The sequence below is a fragment of the Hyperolius riggenbachi genome, chromosome 10 (assembly GCF_040937935.1).
Source record: "Hyperolius riggenbachi isolate aHypRig1 chromosome 10, aHypRig1.pri, whole genome shotgun sequence".
Classification (NCBI taxonomy): Eukaryota; Metazoa; Chordata; class Amphibia; order Anura; family Hyperoliidae; genus Hyperolius; species Hyperolius riggenbachi.
The window spans coordinates 241519469-241540923 of record NC_090655.1 but is presented as its reverse complement, the minus strand read 5'-3'; the positions used below and the strand labels follow the sequence as shown (position 1 = coordinate 241540923).

The 21455-nt window shown below is 44.6% G+C and overlaps 1 protein-coding gene across 1 annotated transcript in view; it reads left to right on the top strand.

The window, feature by feature from the left end:
• Positions 1–215: 215 nt before the first annotated feature.
• The window catches only part of LOC137535044 (zinc finger protein 300-like), a 30388-nt gene continuing 9148 nt past the window's right edge, over positions 216–21455 (top strand). Inside the window, exons 1-6 of the mRNA XM_068256808.1 lie at positions 216–300; positions 1414–1533; positions 8011–8145; positions 8231–8354; positions 8489–8580; positions 8706–9762. Coding sequence (XP_068112909.1) covers positions 1429–1533; positions 8011–8145; positions 8231–8354; positions 8489–8580; positions 8706–9762 — 1513 coding nt within the window. The 5' untranslated portion in view covers positions 216–300; positions 1414–1428. The remainder of the gene's footprint in view (positions 301–1413; positions 1534–8010; positions 8146–8230; positions 8355–8488; positions 8581–8705; positions 9763–21455) is intronic.

Here is a 21455-nt window from a genome sequence, read left to right as displayed (position 1 = left end):
CAACTCAGGACACCGACCAACAATAAAACCTCCAAAGTAACGAATGCCTTTCCACACAGTATGAAACTAAAATAAATTACTTTTCTAATGCTGAGATTCCTTGCAGCCCACATCTGATCACTGAACATAATACGAATTTAAACTATAGAACAAATACATGAGGGCTGCAGTTCCCCTATTCTCCACAAGATGGTGATGTCACTTTTTATACGGAAAGGAAGAAAGACAGGAAGCTGTAGAAGAAGAGGGAGGCACTGAGGCAGTACAGAGCAGACATTGCTGGGACTGGCTGCAGAAGTGGTAAGAAGAGAGTATTTTATATTTACACCCAGTAACCCTCATATCCCTCCCCCATCACTAGCAGCAGCTGTTACACACATACAGTATATGGATCAGTGTATATATTATGCCTTCTTTATCCTCAGCTCCTCTACCAGAGGCCTGTGAGCTGGAGAGTCCTGCACAGAATCTTATCTGTTCCTATCACTGCACTTCTCAGTACAGAGAGCTCTGATGTTCCTGACATCTGTTGGAGCCAATCCCCTAGCTCAGGAGTGAAAGCAATGATTACTCCTGCCACCACTGGGACCTCTTTGGTCTTCACTATCCAGAGTCTCTCTAGTTCCACTCTCAGGCTCTGGTACTTCTTCAGTTCCTCCTTCTCCTCCTTCTGATGTTGCTGTCACTTGGAGCTGCCACATCTGTCATCACTGTTGTCTTCTGGTCCTTGTCTACTACCTTGATAGCCAGTTGATTGGCCAGAGCCTGTCTGTCCATCTGGATGTAGACGTCCTACAGGATCTTAGCCCTGTTCTCCTCTGTAACCTTCTGTGGGATCTCCTATCATTTAGGCCTGGTGCACACCAGAGGAGTTTTTCTGAGCGTTTTGAGTTTTTAAATCTGCTGCTAATGTTATCCTATGTGTCTGTGCACACTGGAGCAATGAGGTTTTGTAAAAAAAAACCATAGCATTACACTGGGAAGAACTTTTAGAGGTTTCAAAAGCTCTTCCCAATGTAATGCTATGGGTTTTTTTTACAAAACATCATTGCTCCAGTGTGCACAGACACATTGGATAACATTAGCAGCAGATTTAAAAACTCAAAACGCTCAGAAAAAACTCCTCTGGTGTGCACCAGGCCTAATAGGGTTTATCCCACGTGCTGTGCAGATGTCCTTGTACATAATTCAAGCTACAGCATGTTGTTGTGCCATTCATTGTATGCTGTGCCTTCCTGCGTCTTACACCTATCCTCTATGTGCTGGACTGTCCCTAAGGCTTCTCTGTACAGCCTGCTACTTAGTTTTGATGTGGGTTTTGATCCTTAGTGCATGTAACACTTATACATATAATCCTAATACAGCCCAGGTCCCTGCAGTATAGATAATTCTTATGTTGTGGTCTGCCTACAGATAAGGACTTCTTGTATGAATCACATGACCACACCAGTGAGGATGGACGAGGATTGGAGTTACATGACTGAAAGGATATTCAACCTCACCATGGAGATCATCTGCCTGCTGACTGGAGAGGTGAGGAGAATTTTGGTCACATGACCTCACTCATTAAAAAAACCAGGGCCGTGGAGTTGGAGTCAGGAAAAAAGGCACCGACTCCTAATGAATTTAAACTGTAATTAAAATAGAAAATATGATAAAATGTTCTATTTCTCAGATAATAGTCATCATAAATTATATATACAGTAATGGAATAAACCAATCAAAAATAGTTACTTGTGCTACTTCAATAAAGCAGTCCCCGTATTTTTTAAAGTCAGATATACATATCTTATTTTGAATGTAAGTATATATGATGTGTACACAGGATTCTTTAATATATACTAAATAACATCTATGCTGTAACAATAAAGCCTGACGTGTAGCTGTGTCACTAATAGAGATGGTCAATGAGATGGAAATAATTCTGCATTGATGCTGGTTTATGCAAATTTATGCATTCCGTTTGCTCACGAAATCAACTAATTTGTTATGTTGTTAACCACTTCACCACTGAGGGGTTTTACCCCCTGACCACCAGAGCAATTTTCACCTTTCAGTGCTCCTTCCACTCATTCGTCTATAACTTTATTATTATTTATCGCAATGAAATGAACTATATCTTGTTTTTTCTGCCACCAATTAGGCTTTCTTTAGGTGGGACATTATGCCAAGAATTATTTTATTCTAAATGTGTTTTAATGGGAAAATAGGAAAAATGTGGGAAAAAAATTAATTATTTTTCAGTTTTCGGCCATTATAGTTTTTAAATAATGCATGCTACTGTAATTAAAACATATGAAATGTATTTGCCCTTTTGTCCCGGTTATAAAAACTGTTTAAATTATGCCCCTATCACAATGTTTGGCGCCAATATTTTATTTGGAAATAAAGGTGCATTTTTTTCAGTTTTGCGTCCATCCCTAATTACAAGCCCATAGTTTATAAAGTAACAGGTTGTACCCTCCTGATATAAATATTTAAAAAGTTCAGTCCCTAAGGTAACTATTTATGTATTTTTTTTTATTGTACATTTTTTAATTTTTCTTTTAATTACAAAAAAAAAAAATTGGGAGTGTGGGAGGTAATGAGTTAATTTTTTGTGTAAAAGTAATTTATTTGTATGGGAAAAATGTTTAGGGTGTAGTTTTACTATTTGGCCACAAGATGGCCACAGTAACTTTTTGTTTTAATGCGACCTCCAAGCGTCCTTCCGGAAGCTTGGAGGAAGTACTTGGAGGCTGGGTAAGATCACAATGATCGCGGTGCCCATCGGAAAGCAGCGGATCATTGCGGGGCTTAGATCAACGAACGGGAATGGATTTTCCCGTTCATTGATCTCCGGGCGAGCGGGCGGCGGCGTGTTTACTAGCAGCGGGCGGCGTGTTTACGAGCGGGAGCGCGGGCAGCGGCGGGAGTGCGCAAAGTACGGATTTATCCGTCCCTGGGAGTTAAAGGATGAAAAAAGGGACGGAGAAATTCGTATGCGTGGGGGTAAAGTGGTTAAAATTTGGTTTGGTGACTACAATTAAAGGGTACTTGACGCAGATGAAAAGAAAAGTTTTAGACATACCTGGGGCTTCCTCCAGCCCCCTTCAGGCTAATCAGTGCCTCGCTGTCCCCCTCCACCACCTGGATCTTCTGCTATGAGTCCCGGTAATTCAGCCAGTCAGCGCAGTCGTGCCGCTTCCACAACCAGGAGTGTTCTGCATCTGCGCAATCGTGCTGCGCAGGTGTAGTACATTCCTGGCGGCGGAGTATGTGCATGAGCACTACACCCGACTGGCTTAAGTACCTGGACCCATAGCAGAAGATCCAGGTGGCAGAGGAGGACAGCGAGGGACTGATTAGCATGAAGGGGGCTGGAGAAAGCCCCAGGTATGTATAAAACTTTTATCTGTCACAGGTTTACTTTAAGATACACAGTAGTACTATACTACTCTACATATGCCCTCCCCACAGAGCTGCAGGGAATCCACTGAGAATGTTCTGCATATTGACCACAGAGGTGTTGTCTGTCACCCATAAACCTGGTTCAGATTGTACATGAAGAATGTGTAATGAAGGAAGAATCTCCTTATTCCCCTGCAGAGTACCTGCACATCACTCTTACATGTATCCACAGTTACATTGCCTAGGGCCTGATAGATGTTCTTAGTTCCTGCCTGTACCTTCTACAAGTATTCTTACCAAGGACTAGTTTTAGGCCTCGTTCACATCTATGCAGCACAGATGGCCATATGATTGGAACGCGTACGATTGCACGCCATCTGCGCTGCTACCCACTGCACTGCTGATCCCATCCATTGACAGTGAATGGGTCAGCTCTGTTCTTGCGGGCAGAATGCATGCAGCATTACGTAAGCGCATCGTACTGCTGCGCAGCGCATTTGATGTGAACGGCAGAAGGGCTGTCTATACCCTTCTACCGTTCTTGCATGTTACCACATCATACGCGCTTCCAAATGCGTACGGAAGCGCGTATGATGTGAACGAGGCTTAAGTCTATGACTAAAAATATTTGTGGCAGAAGATCACCTGGATAGCCAGGTAACTGGTATTGTTTAAAAGGGAATAAATATGGCAGCCTCCATATCCCCCTCAATTCGGTTGCCTTTAAAAATTCCTAAGCGTTGACAGGTCATGCATTTTGGACGTACTAATGGTCTAGCACCATACAAAATAAATGGGATACAGTTGGGGACATCAAACTTGGAGAAGGACTTAGGAGTACTCATTGACAACAAGTTAAATAATCGTACTCAATGCCAAGCAGCTGCAGCTAAAGCTAACAAAATTTTGGGATGCATTAAAAGGGAAATAAAAACTCGAGATGCTAGCATAATATTGCCCCTGTTTAACTCTCTAGTAAGGCCACATCTGGAATATGGAATTCAGTTCTGGGCACCACATTACAAAAAAGATATTGCAGTTTTAGAGCAGGTGCAGAGACGAGCAACAAAATTGATGCGTGGGATGGAAGGTCTCACTTATCGAGAAAGGTTAGATAAACTGGGTTTATTTAGTCTAGAGAAAAGACGCCTTAGAGGGGATCTAATTAACATGTATAAATACATCAGAGGGCAATATAATACCTTGGCGGATGAGCTTTTTGTCCCTAGGCCTTCTCAAAGGACTAGAGGACATGATCTGCGCATGGAGGAAAAACGTTTTAACCATTTATTTAGGAAAGGGTTCTTTACAGTAAGAGTGATTAAGATGTGGAATGCATTGCCACAGGAAGTCGTTATGGCAAACTCTATACCTGCATTTAAAGGGGGCTTAGATGCTTTCCTTGCGTTGAAAGACATCCATGGCTACAATTACTAGGTAATGCCTAATAATGTTGATCCAGGGATTTTATCTGATTGCCATCTGGAGTCGGGAAGGAATTTTTCCCTTTAGGGGCTAATTGGACCATGCCTTGTAAGGGTTTTTTCGCCTTCCTCTTGATCAACAGGGATATGTGAGGGAGCAGGCTGGTGTTGTACTTTATACTGGTTGAACTCGATGGACGTATGTCTTTTTTCAACCAAAATAACTATGTAACTATGTAACTATGTGACAGTTAAGAGATGCATTTTATATTACATATTTTCAATCAACAAGATTGTAATATGCATATTAGAGGAGTCGGAGTCGGTGGAATCCTAACCTGAGGAGTCGGGAGTCAGAGGATTTTTGTACCGACTCCACAGCCCTGAAAAAACCCACACATCTTAACCAGTAAAAATTTTATCCTGCAAATTGGTGGCCCAAGGCCGTGTCAGAAAGGGATAACTCATCTATGTGCTGCACACTTATCTCCATCTTCCTGACATGTCCGCCTTGTGTCTGTGAAGGTGGAAGTGTCAGGAAGATGGAGAGCAGTGTGCAGTGCAGCCACAAGAGATGGCTGCATAGGTGGGCTAACACATTATGCGCCTACCAATACACAGGTGCAATTTTGTGCCCCCCGCCCTTGGCTTATCCCTGGCTTTGTTCCTCTTCACTAAATTTTATTGACAACATTACCTGTTTGCTTGACATATTATCAGATTGTCTTGTAATTAAGTAATTCCTAGCCAATATAGATAAGGTTCTCTTCTTAAAGGGACACTGAAGCGAACAAAAAAAATATATAGTGAATTGTATGTGTAAATATGAAAGAGAGCAGTAGGCGCACTGGTGAAAAAAAGCAGCCTAGGTCAGAAATCTCAGGGTCAGTCCTCAAACCCCAACAGTTCAGAGTCAATGTAAATACTAGGAGGACCTGGCGCTTGATGGCTGGAGGATGCAATGTCTCTGAAAACCAGCCGCTGTATTAAATATGTGGAAACAGTACCTGCAAACAGCATAGGTATAAGAGAAATACCTCCTGCTGTTACATGAAGTCCTCCGTGGGCATAAGTTCCGTGCTATGTGCACAAACACCACTCTCGCATATGTACTGGATCTGACTGAGGCCGCTGAGTCTCTCCTCCAGCAGTGATGTCGCACACTCTGCACTCTGCGCTCCAAAGGATATGCAGGATGCTGTCGGCTCAATTCCTGTATATGGAAGCACAGAGGGGACACACCATAGTGCAGACTGCGCCTAGTGTTGGACAGACCCCACAATGATTGTACTTACTGACAAATGCTTGTTTATTGACATATCAAAGATTAAAATCCCGATCCGGATTTCGGCCAGCAGCCTTCCTCAGGGGAGTTGTATGTATAGTGCGGATAATTAATAGAACATTAATAGCAGAGAAAAGAGTCTCATGTTTTTCTTTTCAGTTATATAGCTTTTTTATAACATGACATCATTCTCTAGTATTTGCAGTTCCCAAACCACACTGCGCTGCATTTTATACAATACGACAGAGCAGAGATGATGACCCTTTGAAATTCCATGTAGTACAATCTTATCTGAAGTTGTCTTTTACTGTTTCTTTAATGTATAAGTGCTTCAGAAAAAAGCATTACATTAGTCACTACATTAGTCAGAGTGCTCTGAGAAGCCCTTTTGCATAGATAACAGGTGAGGTTCCTTAACACCCCTGTAATGGAAACAATATGAGAGTCATATCTTTGCTACTAATGTTCAAATTTTTAGCTGTACTACACATACAATTCATCATCATCATATCATAAGTTTATTTTCACTTCAGATTTAAGAATTTCATTCGTATTTTCTCTGCACAAACAGCTGAATACAATCTGATCTTTTCAGAACAGTTATCTTATCAGTTCACTACTGAGTGAAGAAGAAACTTTAACTTTAAACTCTTCCAACAATTTGTAAACCATTTATATATTTTGTTTCTTAGTTTTATGCTGTGTATAATGTTTTAGACCAAAAATGAAATTTGAATGTCATACTGTGAGGCATCGTGGGAAAGCAGCCGCCTCCACTCAGCGTGAGGCGGCTGCTTCCCATAACGGCATGGCGGAGCGCGGTGAAACCGCCGCTTCAGACGCGGCGGTTAGCGCGCATGTCCTCGCTGTGGAGACACCGCAGAGCGGGGCTGCTGTGGCTGGGACTCGTAGTCCGTTTAGGTTTTGAAGGACGCGCATGCGCGCGGAGAGGCAGGATCTATATGGCAGCCAGAATCAGGTCAGCTGACCAGGCTGGTCAGCTGACATCCCTGCCTCCTCTCATTGGTCCAGCACTTAGGGTGGTGCTGGAGAGATGCCTGTGCATATATACTGCTGTCTTTTCAGTTGCTGGTTGTCTGGCGTTGCGAACACATACGTGGGAGCACTCAGACCTGTAGTCAGATCCTTAAGTGTGCCGGGACCAGCTGGAGCTGTAATCCTACACTTAGCTAGATTCTGTTGATAGCTTAAAGTACTAATTTGATTGTGATTATCTGTTATGACTCTGCCTGCCTGACTATCCTCCTGAACTCTGATCTTGTACCTTGCCTTTCTGATACTCTGTTGCCGTACCCCGGCTCGTCCTTAGACTCTGTTTCCGCCTCCTGATTTTGTACCTCGATATTTCTGATACCCTGTTGCCGAACCCTGCCTGTGCCTAGACTCCGCCTCTGCCTTCTGAATCTGTACTTTATCTGTCCGTGTGTTTACGACCTGGCTTGTCCGACCTCGAGAACCGACCTTACTATTGGAGGCGGTTCCCCGTCCTGTTAGTGACACTTCCTCCTGAGTGTCACTTTCAGACTATTCTTCCTACTGTCGGCCTGACTCCTCCCGCATTGGAGAGTTCAGGTCTTCGGAAGGAATCTGTGCAGTACTCCTCACTGCACTGAGGCCTAGTCTTCTAAGTGTTACTGTAACACCAAACACTACACTCTACTCAGGTGAACAGATGTTAGCTGGTATATCGGATTATCGGTGATACTGCAGATCACTTATAATCTGGTATACATCTGTATTCCCAGTGATACTGCAGATCACCGGTAATCAGATCCTCTCTGTGCTTCACCGTTCGTTACACAAACCACTTTAATTAAACAAAAACAAGACCAGAGAGGTGAGGAGGCTTCTGGGAAGTCACGTAACATTGCTGGTGTTTTTTCAATACAGGGATTTCCTCCTGTGAAGTCTGGTGACCAGGTGACAATCACAGTTCCTCCACCTCACTTCGTGGTACCTGAGAGAAACATGAAGAAGAAGATTCTACAAGTCATCAACAAGATCACTGATGTGCTGATAGTAAAGGTGAGCAGTGCTGGGAATTATTGGACATTGCCCTGTAATGGTAAGGGAGATGTCTGGATGGTGACCGTGTCATTGTGTGTATCAGGTTTCTATAGGTTGTCAGGATGTCCCAACCTTTTCCTCCAAGAAGGAGTGGCAGAATGTAGAACAACACAAAGACCTCTCCAAGGACATCATGATGGAGAATCAGACTCCCCTCACATCACCAGGTAAGAGGAGATGTATGCTCCTTATAGAGGAGAGTGCAGTATGTAGGGTCCTCCTAGATCCCCGACCCCCCCTCCAAATCATGTGATAAACACATAGAGACAAAGTATGCAGTCAGTGTGTGTATTCCCTACAGATGTATCCAGTAACCCACCAGAGAGATGTACAGGTCCTCTTTACTCCCAGGATTGTCCACTGGAAGACCACAACTATGCTTGCCATTATCAAGTAGGTGGAACTGAAGGTTTAAAGCTAAAAAGTGACTCTAAACTCTCTAAAATTATATTCTGTGGTTTTAGTTTATTAGATCTTACAATTCTAAAAAAATGTCTCTTGATTTGTTTTGACTATAGAGTGTAGAATTTACTGATCTGAAAACTGATACTGAAAAGAGTCATATGAAGTTTCAACAGCAATCTGAAGTGGAAAGTAAATTAATGAGAAAAGAAGAAGAGACATATGAGAGGAGTGATCAGCAGTCTATGCAGGACGGTGACATGATGAGGACATTTAAAGAGGAAGAAGAGACATATGAGAGGAGTGATCAGCAGTCTATGCAGGACGGTGACATGATGAGGACATTTAAAGAGGAAGAAGAGACATATGTGAGGAGTGTTCAGCAGCCTTTGAAGGAGGGTGACATGATGGGGACATTTAAAGAGGAAGAAGAGACATATGTGAGGAGTGATCAGCAGTCTATGCAGGAGGGTGACATGATGAGGACAATTAAAGAGGAAGAAGAGACGTATGTGAGGAGTGATCAGCAGCCTATGGAGGAGGGTGACATGATGAGGACATTTAAAGAGGAAGAAGAGACATATGTGAGGAGTGATCAGCAGTCTATACAGGAGGGTGACATGATGAGGACAATTAAAGAGGAAGAAGAAGAGACGTATGTGAGGAGTGATCAGCAGTCTATGGAGGAGGGTGACATGATGGGCACAATTAAAGATGAAGAAGAGACATATGTGAGGAGTGATCAGCAGTCTATGCAGGAGGGTGGCATGATGAGGACAATTAAAGAGGAAGAAGAAGAGACATATGTGAGGAGTGATCAGCAGTCTATACAGGAGGGTGACATAATGAGAACAATTAAAGAGGAAGAAGAGACATATGTGAGGAGTGATCAGCAGTCTATACAGGAGCGTGACATGATGAGGACAATTAAAGAGGAAGAAGAGACATATGTGAGGAGTGATCAGCAGTCTATGCAGGAGGGTGACATGATGAGGACAATTAAAGAGGAAGAAGAGACATATGTAAGAGGTGATTGTCTCTATACGGGGGAAGGTGAAATGTTGAGGAGAACCAATGAAGGAACGTATGTAAGAAGTGATCATCAACCTACAGAAGATGACAAGGAAATACAAACTATTAAAGAACACAAATGGCCTCTGAATATAAGCACAGGTAAGTGATAAACGTCAAATGCTGGGCTAATGGTTTGGGCTACTGAGATCAGATGAAGGGGGTCCAGTTAGTGAGGGGTTAGAAGAAGTTTTAGATATAGGACACAGCAGGTGCAGGTGATGCTTGTAATTTGGGAAAGGTTAAGGTGCATTATAAATTTCATTGTTATATACAGTTGTCATTATTGAGGTAAGCCAACTCCTTTTTTTCTCAACTTTAGTTTTTTTTAACCAATTTTTTTTTCTCAAATTTTTATTGTTTTTCTCTTTTTGTTAAAGAACAATATATCATGAAAAACAAGAGGAAAGCCCTGCGCAGAGGGTTAAGTCATTATAGTACTGTATATCAGAAATAGACAATAGTATTGCAGTGTATAATCAGTACAAGTCACATAAGACGAATGAGTCAACATATGACAATAAGAACATAAAAGAGAAGTTGCTATAACACCATTATCATACCCAATGACACAGGGAAGAAGAAGAAAAAATAAAGGAGGAAGAAGGCAGGAAAAGAAAGAAAAGGAGGGAAGAGGAAAGGGGAAAAGAAAAAGTAGACGCTCTGGAACGTCCCCCCTCAGGGTCCATGTAGACCGTACATTAACTACTCAGTACCAAAATGACAACACAACAGGCATGGCAATCCATGATGATATACAGATTAATTTGGTTCAGTGTCGGCAGTGTCTTTGTTGCTATACCAGGGTGGCCATATTTTATCAAATCTCGTTGGGCAATTGCGTTTTTGTATGTCATACGATAAAGAGCTGTGTTAATTGTCTTTTTCCATTGATTAATTGACGGTACAGCGTTCGATTTCTGTACACGTAAAATCTCTTTCCTAATATAAAAGCAGAGAATTCAAATAAGATATTGGGAGTGTTTGCCAGTTGATACTTTAGGCATATGTCCTCGTAGAGCTTTTTTCGGACAGCTTACAATTTGCAGAGAGAGTAAGTCACTGATAAATCGCACTCCAAAAAACAATATTTTGGAACAGCTCCAGAACATGTGATAAAATGTACCACGCTCTAATGGACATTTTGGACAAGTAGCGCTATTGGACGAGGAGATTTTGTGCCTTCTCTCAGGAGTGAGGTATGTACAATGTAGGAATTTAACACTATAAGCGCTTTTCTGAGCGCTTTGTGATTGATTAGCGCTTTTTAAAAATCGCTCCCATTCACTTTTATTAAAACCACAGTAAAAATTGCAGCGATTTTGTGATCGTGTACGCAAAAATCACGGCGATTTTTTTACACAATTTTTACCGCGGTTTTAATGAAAGTGAATGGGAGCGATTTTTAAAAAGAGCTAATCAATCACAAATCGCTCGTAAAAGCACTTATAATGTGAATAGACCCTAACAAAAGCTTCTAAGATGTTCTCCCAGTCTGTTTCATCTAAATCTGGAATATCTATATTCCATTTTTCTTGGCGTTTCAAGAGCCCCCTAGGGTTAGTCTGTAAAAGTGCAAAGTAGATAACAAGATAAAGGTATTTTCCAACCTGTTTTGCATAAGTGTTTTATCTAAAGAGCAACTCTCAAGGTTTGGGTTAGCAGATGGAAATTGTGAATTATAGGCATGCCTGCGTTGTAAGAAATGGAATAAAATTTTAACGGGCAGATCATATTTCTGTTTCATTTCTATCAAGGATAATAATCCCTTGTTGTTACCAATAATATGCTGAAGTGATCTAATTCCTTGTTTGACCCGAACAATTGGATCAGTAATTTGCATGAAGTGATTAAGGTTGGGATTATCCCATAATGGAGTAAATGGAGAAATACAGTGTTGTTCCCCAACATGTTTAATTGCCTCAGGCCACACCCTGCACACTGTATCCATCAAGGTTGTACAACGTTCATCAGCAGATGTACCTTGAAGTACCAGAAGAGTAAGACGTTCATATGAACCCATTCTGGCGGCTTCAGAAATAATTGCAGCATTATAGGCATCCTGGGAAAACCGGGAAGAGCGCTCTGTAGTGCGATACCTTTTAATTGGAATTAAAAATGCGCAATAAAATGACACTTACTAGATACATGCAGTAAGCAGGCATTTGGTTTGGCATATAGCCCAGAAGAAAAACGTCACCTCGACTTGAGGCTGCAGTAGCCAGTGGCAGCGGGGGTCCAGATGGAAGGTGGACGCAAGGTTTCTCCTGTGAGGTAAGTGTGTGCAGGTGACGTCAAGATGCATTTCGGCGTGTCCATGGGCCTCAGATATAGGAAACTGTGTGAAAAAGAGGCCTACTGGATCTTGAAATTGAACACTTCCCAGTCGGATTGAACAAGGAAGTTGAGACAGCCAGCTGTTCATGATTTTTCCAGGGTTCTTCACAAGTTTTTTATGATAATAAGAGGGGGGGATGATGCACCTTCTGCCGCTCCTGTGGTGAATCAGGGACCTCTTGCCAGAGACCCCTGATCCCATTCCTTTCTACATCTCTAGGGCACTGCCATTTCCCCTAGACTACCCACCATATACCCACCTTGTCCACAGCACCATCCCTCCCTGTCACTTTTTTGGTGCTCTAAGAGAGGTCTTCAATACATATACTGTATGTATGCGTGTATATACATATACGCATATACACTCTAACATCCAAGATCCCCCATACATGGTGTGCGCACAGTACATTTCTTCTTCGAGAGATTTTTTTATCATTATGCATTTTTATTTGCATTTGCATTTTTATTACTGTTCATTTTAATCTGCTAATTGTATGCACGTTTTAATTGTCAGTTATATTGGATTTCTAATTGTATTAAGTGTGTTTTGTAATATGATTATGATCACGTAAGATGATGATGCCCCTGATTGCAGGCACTGGATGCCCCTGATTGCAGGCACTGGATGCCGTTGCCAGTGTGTCCTGGCCGTATAGCTCTGTTTTTCTTCTCCCCATGTCAGGTCTGCTCATGCAGTGCGTATCTACAGCGCTGCAGGACGCGTCAAGGGAAGCCGGGCTTTTCGATCTGGGATGCGAGCTTTGCCGGCCACGCCCCCCCCCCACCCCCTGCCGTTATGGCATGTCATTTCCTCTGTTCATCCCATTGGACGGCGGTATCCGGGGCAAAACTCGGCGCTACAACATAGACATGCTGTCAGCTTGTCTTTTATGCTGCTTCCAGGCACATATGTGCTTTTTTTATACTTTTTGTTCCGTCTTCCCACAATGAGACAGCCCACACCAGGGCCACACAGTTCACATCTAGGTATACTCCTAAGACCTTGACAAGTTCACTCACTTTGCCTCAATTTGTTGTGGGCTAAAAACCCAGCCCCTCACACTCTTACCCTCGTTAACCCCAGTATATCCCTGGAAGTTATTCCTTTGACTCAGGCTATATAAATGAGTCCAGTGTGCGTGCAGGGGCGTTAACTGATGAAGGCGTGGTAACACCGAAATGCATCTTGACGTCACCTGCACACAGTTACCTCACAGGAGAAACCTTGCGTCCACCTTCCATCTGGACCCCTGCTACCACTGGCCACTGCAGCCTCAGGTCGTTTCTGTGAGGGGACGTTTTTCTTCTGGGCTAACCAAATGCCTGCTTACTGCATGTATCTAGTAAGTGTAATTTTATTGCAAATTTTTAATTCCAATTAAAAATTCTCCGTTTTCTCCTATCTTGGCATCACTCGTTACGGGGTTATTGAGCCTGCAGAACAATTATTTATTTATTTATTGTATTTATAAAGCGCCAACATATTACGCAGTGCTGAACATTAATTTAGGTTACAGACAATATTTAGGGGTGACAAACAGCAATATGACAATACAGGAATACAAGAAAACCAGATCACACACCATAGTATGAGTACCAGGTAATGCTTAGTCAGCCCCTGGATGGAGCATGGAGATTAGGCAAGTTAGGTTCACTCAGATGCATAGCATGGGTTCACAGTACTGGAGGTGTATGATCAGGTAGGACACAAAAGGAGGAGGACCCTGCCCAAAGGCTTACAATCTAGAGGGAGAGGTAAGGACACGAATGGTAGGGGACCAGAGTTCAGCTGTAGGTTTAGAGCACTTGTGAGGGGTAGTAGGCCAGAGTGAAAAGGTGAGTTTTGAGGGCTTTCTTGAAGATGTTGAAGGAGGGGGCTGCCCTAATGGGTGGAGGTAGGGAGTTCCATAGTGTTGGAGCAGCTCTTGAGAAGTCCTGGAGGCATGCATGGGACTGGGTGATGCGAGGGGCGGTTAGGCGAAGTTCATTGGAAGAGCGGAGTGAGCGGCTAGGTGTGTACCTCTGAGTAGGATCGGAAATGTAGGTTGGACAGGTTTTGTGGACAGATTTGTAGGTCAGACACAGTATCTTGAATCTGATTCTGGACTGGATAGGAAGCCAGTGGAGGGATTCTAGGAGGGGATCTGCCGTGGTGGAGCGATGGGAGCAGTGGATAATTCTTGCTGCCGCATTCATGATGGACTGCAGTGGGGCTGTTCGGGTCATAGGGAGACCAGACAGCAGGGCATTGCAGTAGTCAAGGCGGGAAATTATGAGGGCATGGATGAGGAGTTTGGTGGTGGAAGAGGTCAGGAAAGGGCAAATCTTACAGATGTTACGAAGGTGGAAGTTGCAGGACTTTGTGAGGTTTTGGATGTGGGAAGTAAAGGAGAGTGCGGAGTCCAGGGTGACACCCAGACAGCGGGCTTGAGAGGTAGGGCGAATGGTAGTGTGGTTAACGGTGACATGCACATCTGGGAGGTTCGTAGGTGGCCGGGGTGGGAAGATCATAAATTCTGTTTTGTCTAGATTTAGTTTCAGGAACCTAGCGGACATCCAGGAGGAGATGGCTGATTGGCAGGAGGAGACCTTGTCCATGGTAGTGGTGGATATGTCAGGGGTGTGGAGGTAGATCTGGGTGTCATCTGCATACAGATGATAGTTAAAACCCATGGAGGAGATAACCTTGCCAATGGAGGATGTGTATAGGGTGAACAGTAGGGGGCCAAGGACCGAACCTTGGGGGACTCCCACCTAGAGGTGGTTGGGGGTGGAGGAGGACTCATTGAAGGCGGTCGTGAAGGAGCGGTTGGAGAGGTAGGATGAAAGCCAGGACAGGGCGAGATCGTGAATGCCCAAGGACTGGAGGGACTGGAGGAGTAGGGGATGATCTACTGTGTCAAAAGCTGCTGACAGGTCAAGGAGAAGGAGAATGGAGTATGTACCTTCAGCTTTAGCTAAGGCATGTTCGTTGACCACTTTGGTGAGAGCAGTTTCGGTTGATTGGGCAGGCCGAAATCCAGATTGGAGTGGGTCTAGCAGTGAGTTGGCATTGAGGTACTGGGTCAGGCGTTTGTGAACCAGACGCTCAAGGAGTTTTGAGGCAAAGGGGAGGAGGGAGATAGGACGGTAGTTGGAGGGTAGCGAGGGGTCGAGTGAGGGTTTCTTGAGCAGGGGTAGTACAGTGGCCTGCTTGAAGTCTGTGGGGAAGGTGCCTGTGGATAGGGAGAGGTTGAACAGGGTAGTGAGGACTGGGGCCAATTCCGTGAAGTGAGGCTGGAGTAAATCAGAAGGGATAGGGTCAAAGGGGGAAGTAGTGGTATGGGAAGTCTGCAGTAGGTGGTCGACTTCCTCAGTGGTAGTAGGAGTGAAGGATGTGAGGGGAGGATAGGGTGGAGGAGGAGCTGGTTGGGAGGGGGTGGGAGGTGAACATTGGAGATTTCCTGGCGGATGGAGACAATTTTGTTGGTGAAGTGGGTGGCTAAATCTGTGGCAGAGAGGGAGGAAACGGAGTGTGGGGGGGTGGGTTTAAGCAGGGAGTTGAAGGTGGCAAAAAGACGCCGGGGGTTGGAAGCTTGTGCTCCGATGAGCTTGGTAAAGTATTCCTGCTTCGCATGAGCAAGGGCAGTGTGGAACTGCAGCAGGTTGGTCTTGTACTGTAGGAAATCCTGGTTAAGTCTAGTTTTTCTCCATTTCCGTTCAGTGGCTCATGTTTTCCTCTGGAGGATGCGAGTATGGGTAGTGCGCCAGGGCTGGGGGTTAGGGGGTCAGTTGCGGCGAAATATTGGTGGAGCAGCTTTCTCTAAGGCTGATGAGAGAGTTTGGCGATACTGAGCTGCAGCAAGATTAGGACAGGTTAGGGTGGGGAGAGTGGAGGAGAGGGCATGGAGGGGGTCAGTAAGGACACTAGGGTTGAGCTTGCGTAGGTCTCGCTGCCATCGACTAGGTGGGTGGGTGGCTAATTTGGAGGTGCCTTCCGTGAGGAGGTTGAAGGTGAGAAGGTGATGGTCTGAGGGTGGAAAGGGTGCGATGTCAAGGTCTGCAATGGTGGTGGATTTAGTAAATATATGGTCGAGAGTGTGACCTGCAGTGTGAGTGGGGGTGTTGGCGTGTTGTACTAATCCAAGTGAGTTGGCAATGGTGAGTAGTCGGGTCACAGTGGAGCTCTGGGCTTCATTGATGGGAATATTGAAATCCCCAAGGATGATGGTGGGGAGGTCAGAGGAGAGGATGTGAGGGAGCCAGGAGGCAAGGTCATCGAGAAATTGTGGGGTGGAGCCCGGAGGGCGGTATAAGACCGCAACAATGGTAGGGAGGGGGTGGTCGAGGCGGATGGTGTGGGCCTCAAATGATGTGAATTGTAGAGAGGTAGGTGGTGTGAGGACACGGAAGGTGCAGGATGGGGAGAGGAGCAGACCCACCCCTCCCCCGGTCCTGTTGTCTGGTCTGGGGGTGTGACTGAGGTGAAGCCCCCCGTAGGAGAGGGCAGCCTCTGCGGCAGAGTCAGAGGGGGTGAGCCATGTCTCAGTGAGTGCGAGGATGGTGAGGGATTTGGAGAGGAAGAGGTCGTGGACTGCTGTAAGTTTGTTGCGGACGGATCTGGCATTCCACAAAACCGCAGGGTAGGGGGAGTATGTGTTTGTGGGTGGGATGGATGGAAATAAGGTTGGAGCGAGGATGGGTGTTGAGGTTATTTGTGGACAGAGGGCTGTGAAGTGTATGAAGCAGGTCAGCAGGGGATGCTTGTCTGGCAGCAGGCTGTGGCCCAGGATTGGGTGATATATCACCAGCTGCAAGTAAGAGTAGGAGGGAGAGAGTAAGCAAATGTGAATGGGATTTAAATGTTTGTGAGGTTTTTGAGCTGCTGGAGGGAGAGAGAGATTTCAGGAGAGCTAACAGCTCATGAGAAGCTGAGTAAGGTGAGGAAAGCAGAGCAGGTGAAATGAATATGGAGTGTGGTACATTGGGAGGATGCATATTGCAATGCAACTTGTAGATGTTTGCAGACAGGCAGAACATAGGAAAAAGTGCAGTAAACATGGTAATGGTCTCTGATTATAACCAGGAAGTTTCCAACCACTAAACAGTTTAAATTAGTATGCAGTTAGTGCAAGCAAACCGGTGTAAAGAAGCAGAGTCTACTTGGCCGTGCAACATATGTCCAGCAGTGGCATTTTTAGCAACAGCATTGGAGGCAGTTGTGGATGCAGAGTAGTTGTTTCCCGCAGAGTCCTGTGGCTGTTGAATCCTGTTTGAATTCCTGGGTGAATTCTTGGTAAATTCTTGGTAAGTTGTAAAGCACTTTGGAATAAATGGCACAAGTGACCTAGGCCACGAGTGACCAAGCTCCAGCGCTTAAATAGGTATGGTAGCTGCCATGGCTGAATTGGAAGTGATTCTCAATTAGAAATTGGGAAAACAGTTCAGCTGAGGATGGGAGTGGCTACCAAAAACCAGGCCTGCTGCAATAAATAATTACTGCTCACTGGGCCGGAACACAAAGGATTCACAAATGTAATATGGGAATTTACTAACACTGCTGAACTACTTAAATTTATATTAAACAATCTTAGTAGCAATGTATGCAGCAAGCGTACCAATTAAATCGTGCAGATAACGATTGCAGTCACAAAAGCACCAGTGTCAATAACATTTAAAAACCACATAAACAAACCGTAAGATTAAAAACAACTATTCTGTTTTGACTGTCATAAAAACAACATATTGGCAATAGTTCAGCCATAATTCAGCAAGACGATAGTGCAAGGGTCTTAATGTCACCCTGAAGTAAAGAGTACCATAATATAAGGTCCTAGTAATTTGCAACCTGTCACATTTTTGCATATAATCTGAAAGTTACCCATCCAGATCCCCATACATGGTAGATCGGGATTGGATCGTTTTGCAAAAAATATTTTTTTTTCCTCAATACGGTTCCAAAAAGCAATACAATTTGTTCCTTTCATTCAGACCTACTCTTCCACAGGCTTTAAAACGTGAGATAAGTTTTGCCTCCCCCTGTCTCAGTAATTTTTCCCAAACTCCTCTATGGAGTATATCTACTGTTTTTAAGCCCAAGAATCGTAGAGAGCCCAAAGTCCCTCCATGTTCCTCATGCATATGGGCTATCAAGAGTCCTGCACCTTTTTTTGTTTTCAGCGAATCCACATGTAGTTGGAACCTAGTGCAGAGCTGCTGGGTTGTCATGCCTATATAGAAGCGATCACAGGGGCACAACATGGCAAACACGACAAAGGTTGATCGACAGTGGATAAAGTCTTTAATGCAAATTATTCCGCCTCCCAGGGTAACTTCCTTCTCTGGTACAAAGTGGGCACAATGATTACAGTTACCACACTTATAATCACCCACTGGTCCAGCCCCCGTCAGCCAATCTTTTTTTTGCTTTTGCTCCCTGAACTCACTCCTAACCAGCATGTTCCCAATTGTATTTGCTCTGCAAAAGGTTACAAGGGGTTTTTCTTGCAGTATTTGTCCCAATCCAGAGGCTCCTTTTAGGTCACGACAAATTTTTGTTTTGAATTGAGGTGCAAATACTTTTGGCTGTCGGGGAAAAATCAAATACAAAGGGGACGTTTCCCCTCTGGGTCACATCTGTGGCCTTCATCTTTTTCTTTTTGGGTTTTTTTTCTCGCCCTTTTTCCCCCCTTTTCAATCAAGTCTGCCCTTGATCTCAAATTGGCTTTCTTAAAGGCCTGAACTACTAGGGACATAGGATAGCCTCTTGCCAGAAATCTTAAAGAGAACCCGAGGTGTTTTTAAAGAATATTATCTGCATACAGAGGCTGGATCTGCCTATACAGCCCCGCCTCTGTTGCTATCCCAAACCCCACTAAGGTCCCCCTGCACTCTGCAATCCCTCATAAATCACAGCCGTGGTGTGAGGCTGTGTTTACATCTGTAGTGTCAGTCTCAGCTGCTCCCCTGCCTCCTGCATAGCTCCGGTCCCTGCCCCCGTCCCTTCCCTCCAATCAGCAGGGAGGGAAGGGATGCAGGCGGGGACTGGAGTTCTGCAGGAGGCGGGGAGAGCAGCAGACTGACACTATAGAGATAAACACAGCCAGCTCTGACAAGCTGTTTGTCAGCAGCGTGGCTGTGATTTATGAGGGATTGCAGAGTGCAGGGGGACCTTAGGGGGGTTTGGGATAGCAACAGAGGCTGGGCTGTATAGGCAGATCCAGCCTCTGTATGCAGATAATATTCTTCAAACCCACCTCGGGTTCTCTTTAAGCCCAGGTCATAACTTTGTTTGAGAAAATCCTCCTCTTTGCTGTTGTTACGTTTAAGGCGAACAAATTGGCTGTAGGGGATTGAATCCAACACATGCCTAGGGTGAAAGCTGGAATACAGTAACATGCTATCTGTTGCAGTCTGTTTACGAACGCCCTTGCTAAATAATTGCCCTCCCTCTGAGAACAATGTGAGGTCTAGAAACTCAATGCTGTTCCCACCCCACACACCTGTAAATTTCATGTTAAAAGTATTGATGTTTATCCAATTCAGAAAAGATTCAAAACACTCTCTTGTACTCTTCCATATTACCAGGACATCGTCCATATAACGAAACCAACAGCAAATGGCGTGGCGATGGGGCTTGTTATCCTGAAAAATGTGGTCTCGCTCCCACACCGCCAAAAAATATTTGCAAGGGTTAGTGCCACCGAAGTCCCCATCGCCACGCCAGAGGCCTGTCTATACCACTTGTCACTGAAAATGAAGGCATTGTGAGATAGAATGAAATACAGACATTCAGCAATGTAACTAGCCCATTCCTTATCCTTGTTTAGGTCAACCAGAAACTTCTCGATTACCTGCACCCCCAGGTTTTGGGGGATTCGGGTGTACAGGCTTTCTACATCGATTGACACCAAGGAGTAGCCTTCCTGCCAGTCCAGGAGTGGTAGCCTCTTTAACACATCCAAAGTGTCCGCCAGGTAGGAGGGGATCTCTTTCAAAAATGGACATAGTACATAGTCCAAATACTTTGACAGAGGTTCTGTCAGTGAGCCTCTAGCGGACACAATTGGACGGCCAGGCGGCTTCTCCCTGTTTTGATGGACTTTTGGCAGGAAGTACCACACTGGCGTTTTCGGAGAGGGGGTAATAACCCATCTCCTATTTTTTTGGACAGCCACCCCGTTCCTCCTCCTTTCCCAACAAGGATTGTAACAGTGTTTTATATTGCTGTATAGGGTCTTTAGGGAGTATTTCATAGAATAGGTTGTCCCCCTCTAATTGTCTCATTGCCTCTTCCATGTAGTACTGCCGGGACATGATCACTAAGTTACCCCCCTTGTCCGCCTTTTTTATTATTAGTCCCGAATTTTGTTTCAACCTATTCAGGGCGGACAGTTCAACTGGGGTCAGGTTAGGCTTTTCCTCTGGGTAAATCAATGTCCGTAAATCCTCCTAAACCTTCAAGTCAAATTTCTCCACTGCTGAACCCGGGGGGCTGAGGAATTCCCTGGTGGACTTACATGGTCTAAAGCGGTCTCGAAGATCATCAATGGTATCTGGTCCAGTCTCGTCAGATGCAATTCCTTCTTCCCACAGTGACATCAAAGTGTTCAAATTGGACAAATCTTCTCCTGTCATCTCCATATTTGGAAAAAAAAAACAGTGCTCCTGATTGGTCCATAGGGATTGGAGTGTCTCTTTTCCAGGTAGTTTGCTGTACGGCTATGTTTATTCTCCTCACAGCTCAATACAGATCTACCTCGAATCGGAAGGGGTCAAAGGGTGCATTGAGGGTAAAATTGAGGCCTTTTGCTAGGAGACACTGGCAACCTTCAGGCAATGCTACTCCTGAGAGATTTAGAACCTGGAGGCTATCAGACTCACATATTTCTAGTACTGTCTCTTGTGATACCCCCTGCCACGGGTGTACTTCCTCCAGGTCACTAGTTTCTCCTGTGCCTTTCCTCCGGTTCCTCCCTCCTCGCATGATCCTCCTCCTAAAGGGACCTCTACACATAGTTGTTCTCCTTCGGATTGTTTGAGTGTAGGTTTAGATGGTTTCCTCCAGGTTATAAATCTCTCAGGGGTAGCATTGCCTGAAGGTTGCCAGAGTCTCCTAGCAAAAGGCCTCAATTTTGCCCTCGCTGTACCTTTTGACCCCTTACAATTCGAGGTAGATTTGTATTGTGCTGTGAGGAGAATAAACATAGCCGTACAGCAAACTACCTGGAAAAGAGACACTCCAATCCCTACAGACCAATCAGGAGCACTGGGGTTCTTTCCAAATATGGAGATGACAGGAGAAGATTTGTCCAATTTGAACACTTTGATGTCACTGTGGGAAGAAGGAATTGCATCTGACGAGACTGGACCAGATACCGTTGATGATCTACGAAACCCCTTTAGACCATGTAAGTCCACCAGGGAATTCCTCAGCCCCCCGGGGTCAGCAGTGGAGAAATTTGACTTGAAGGTTTAGG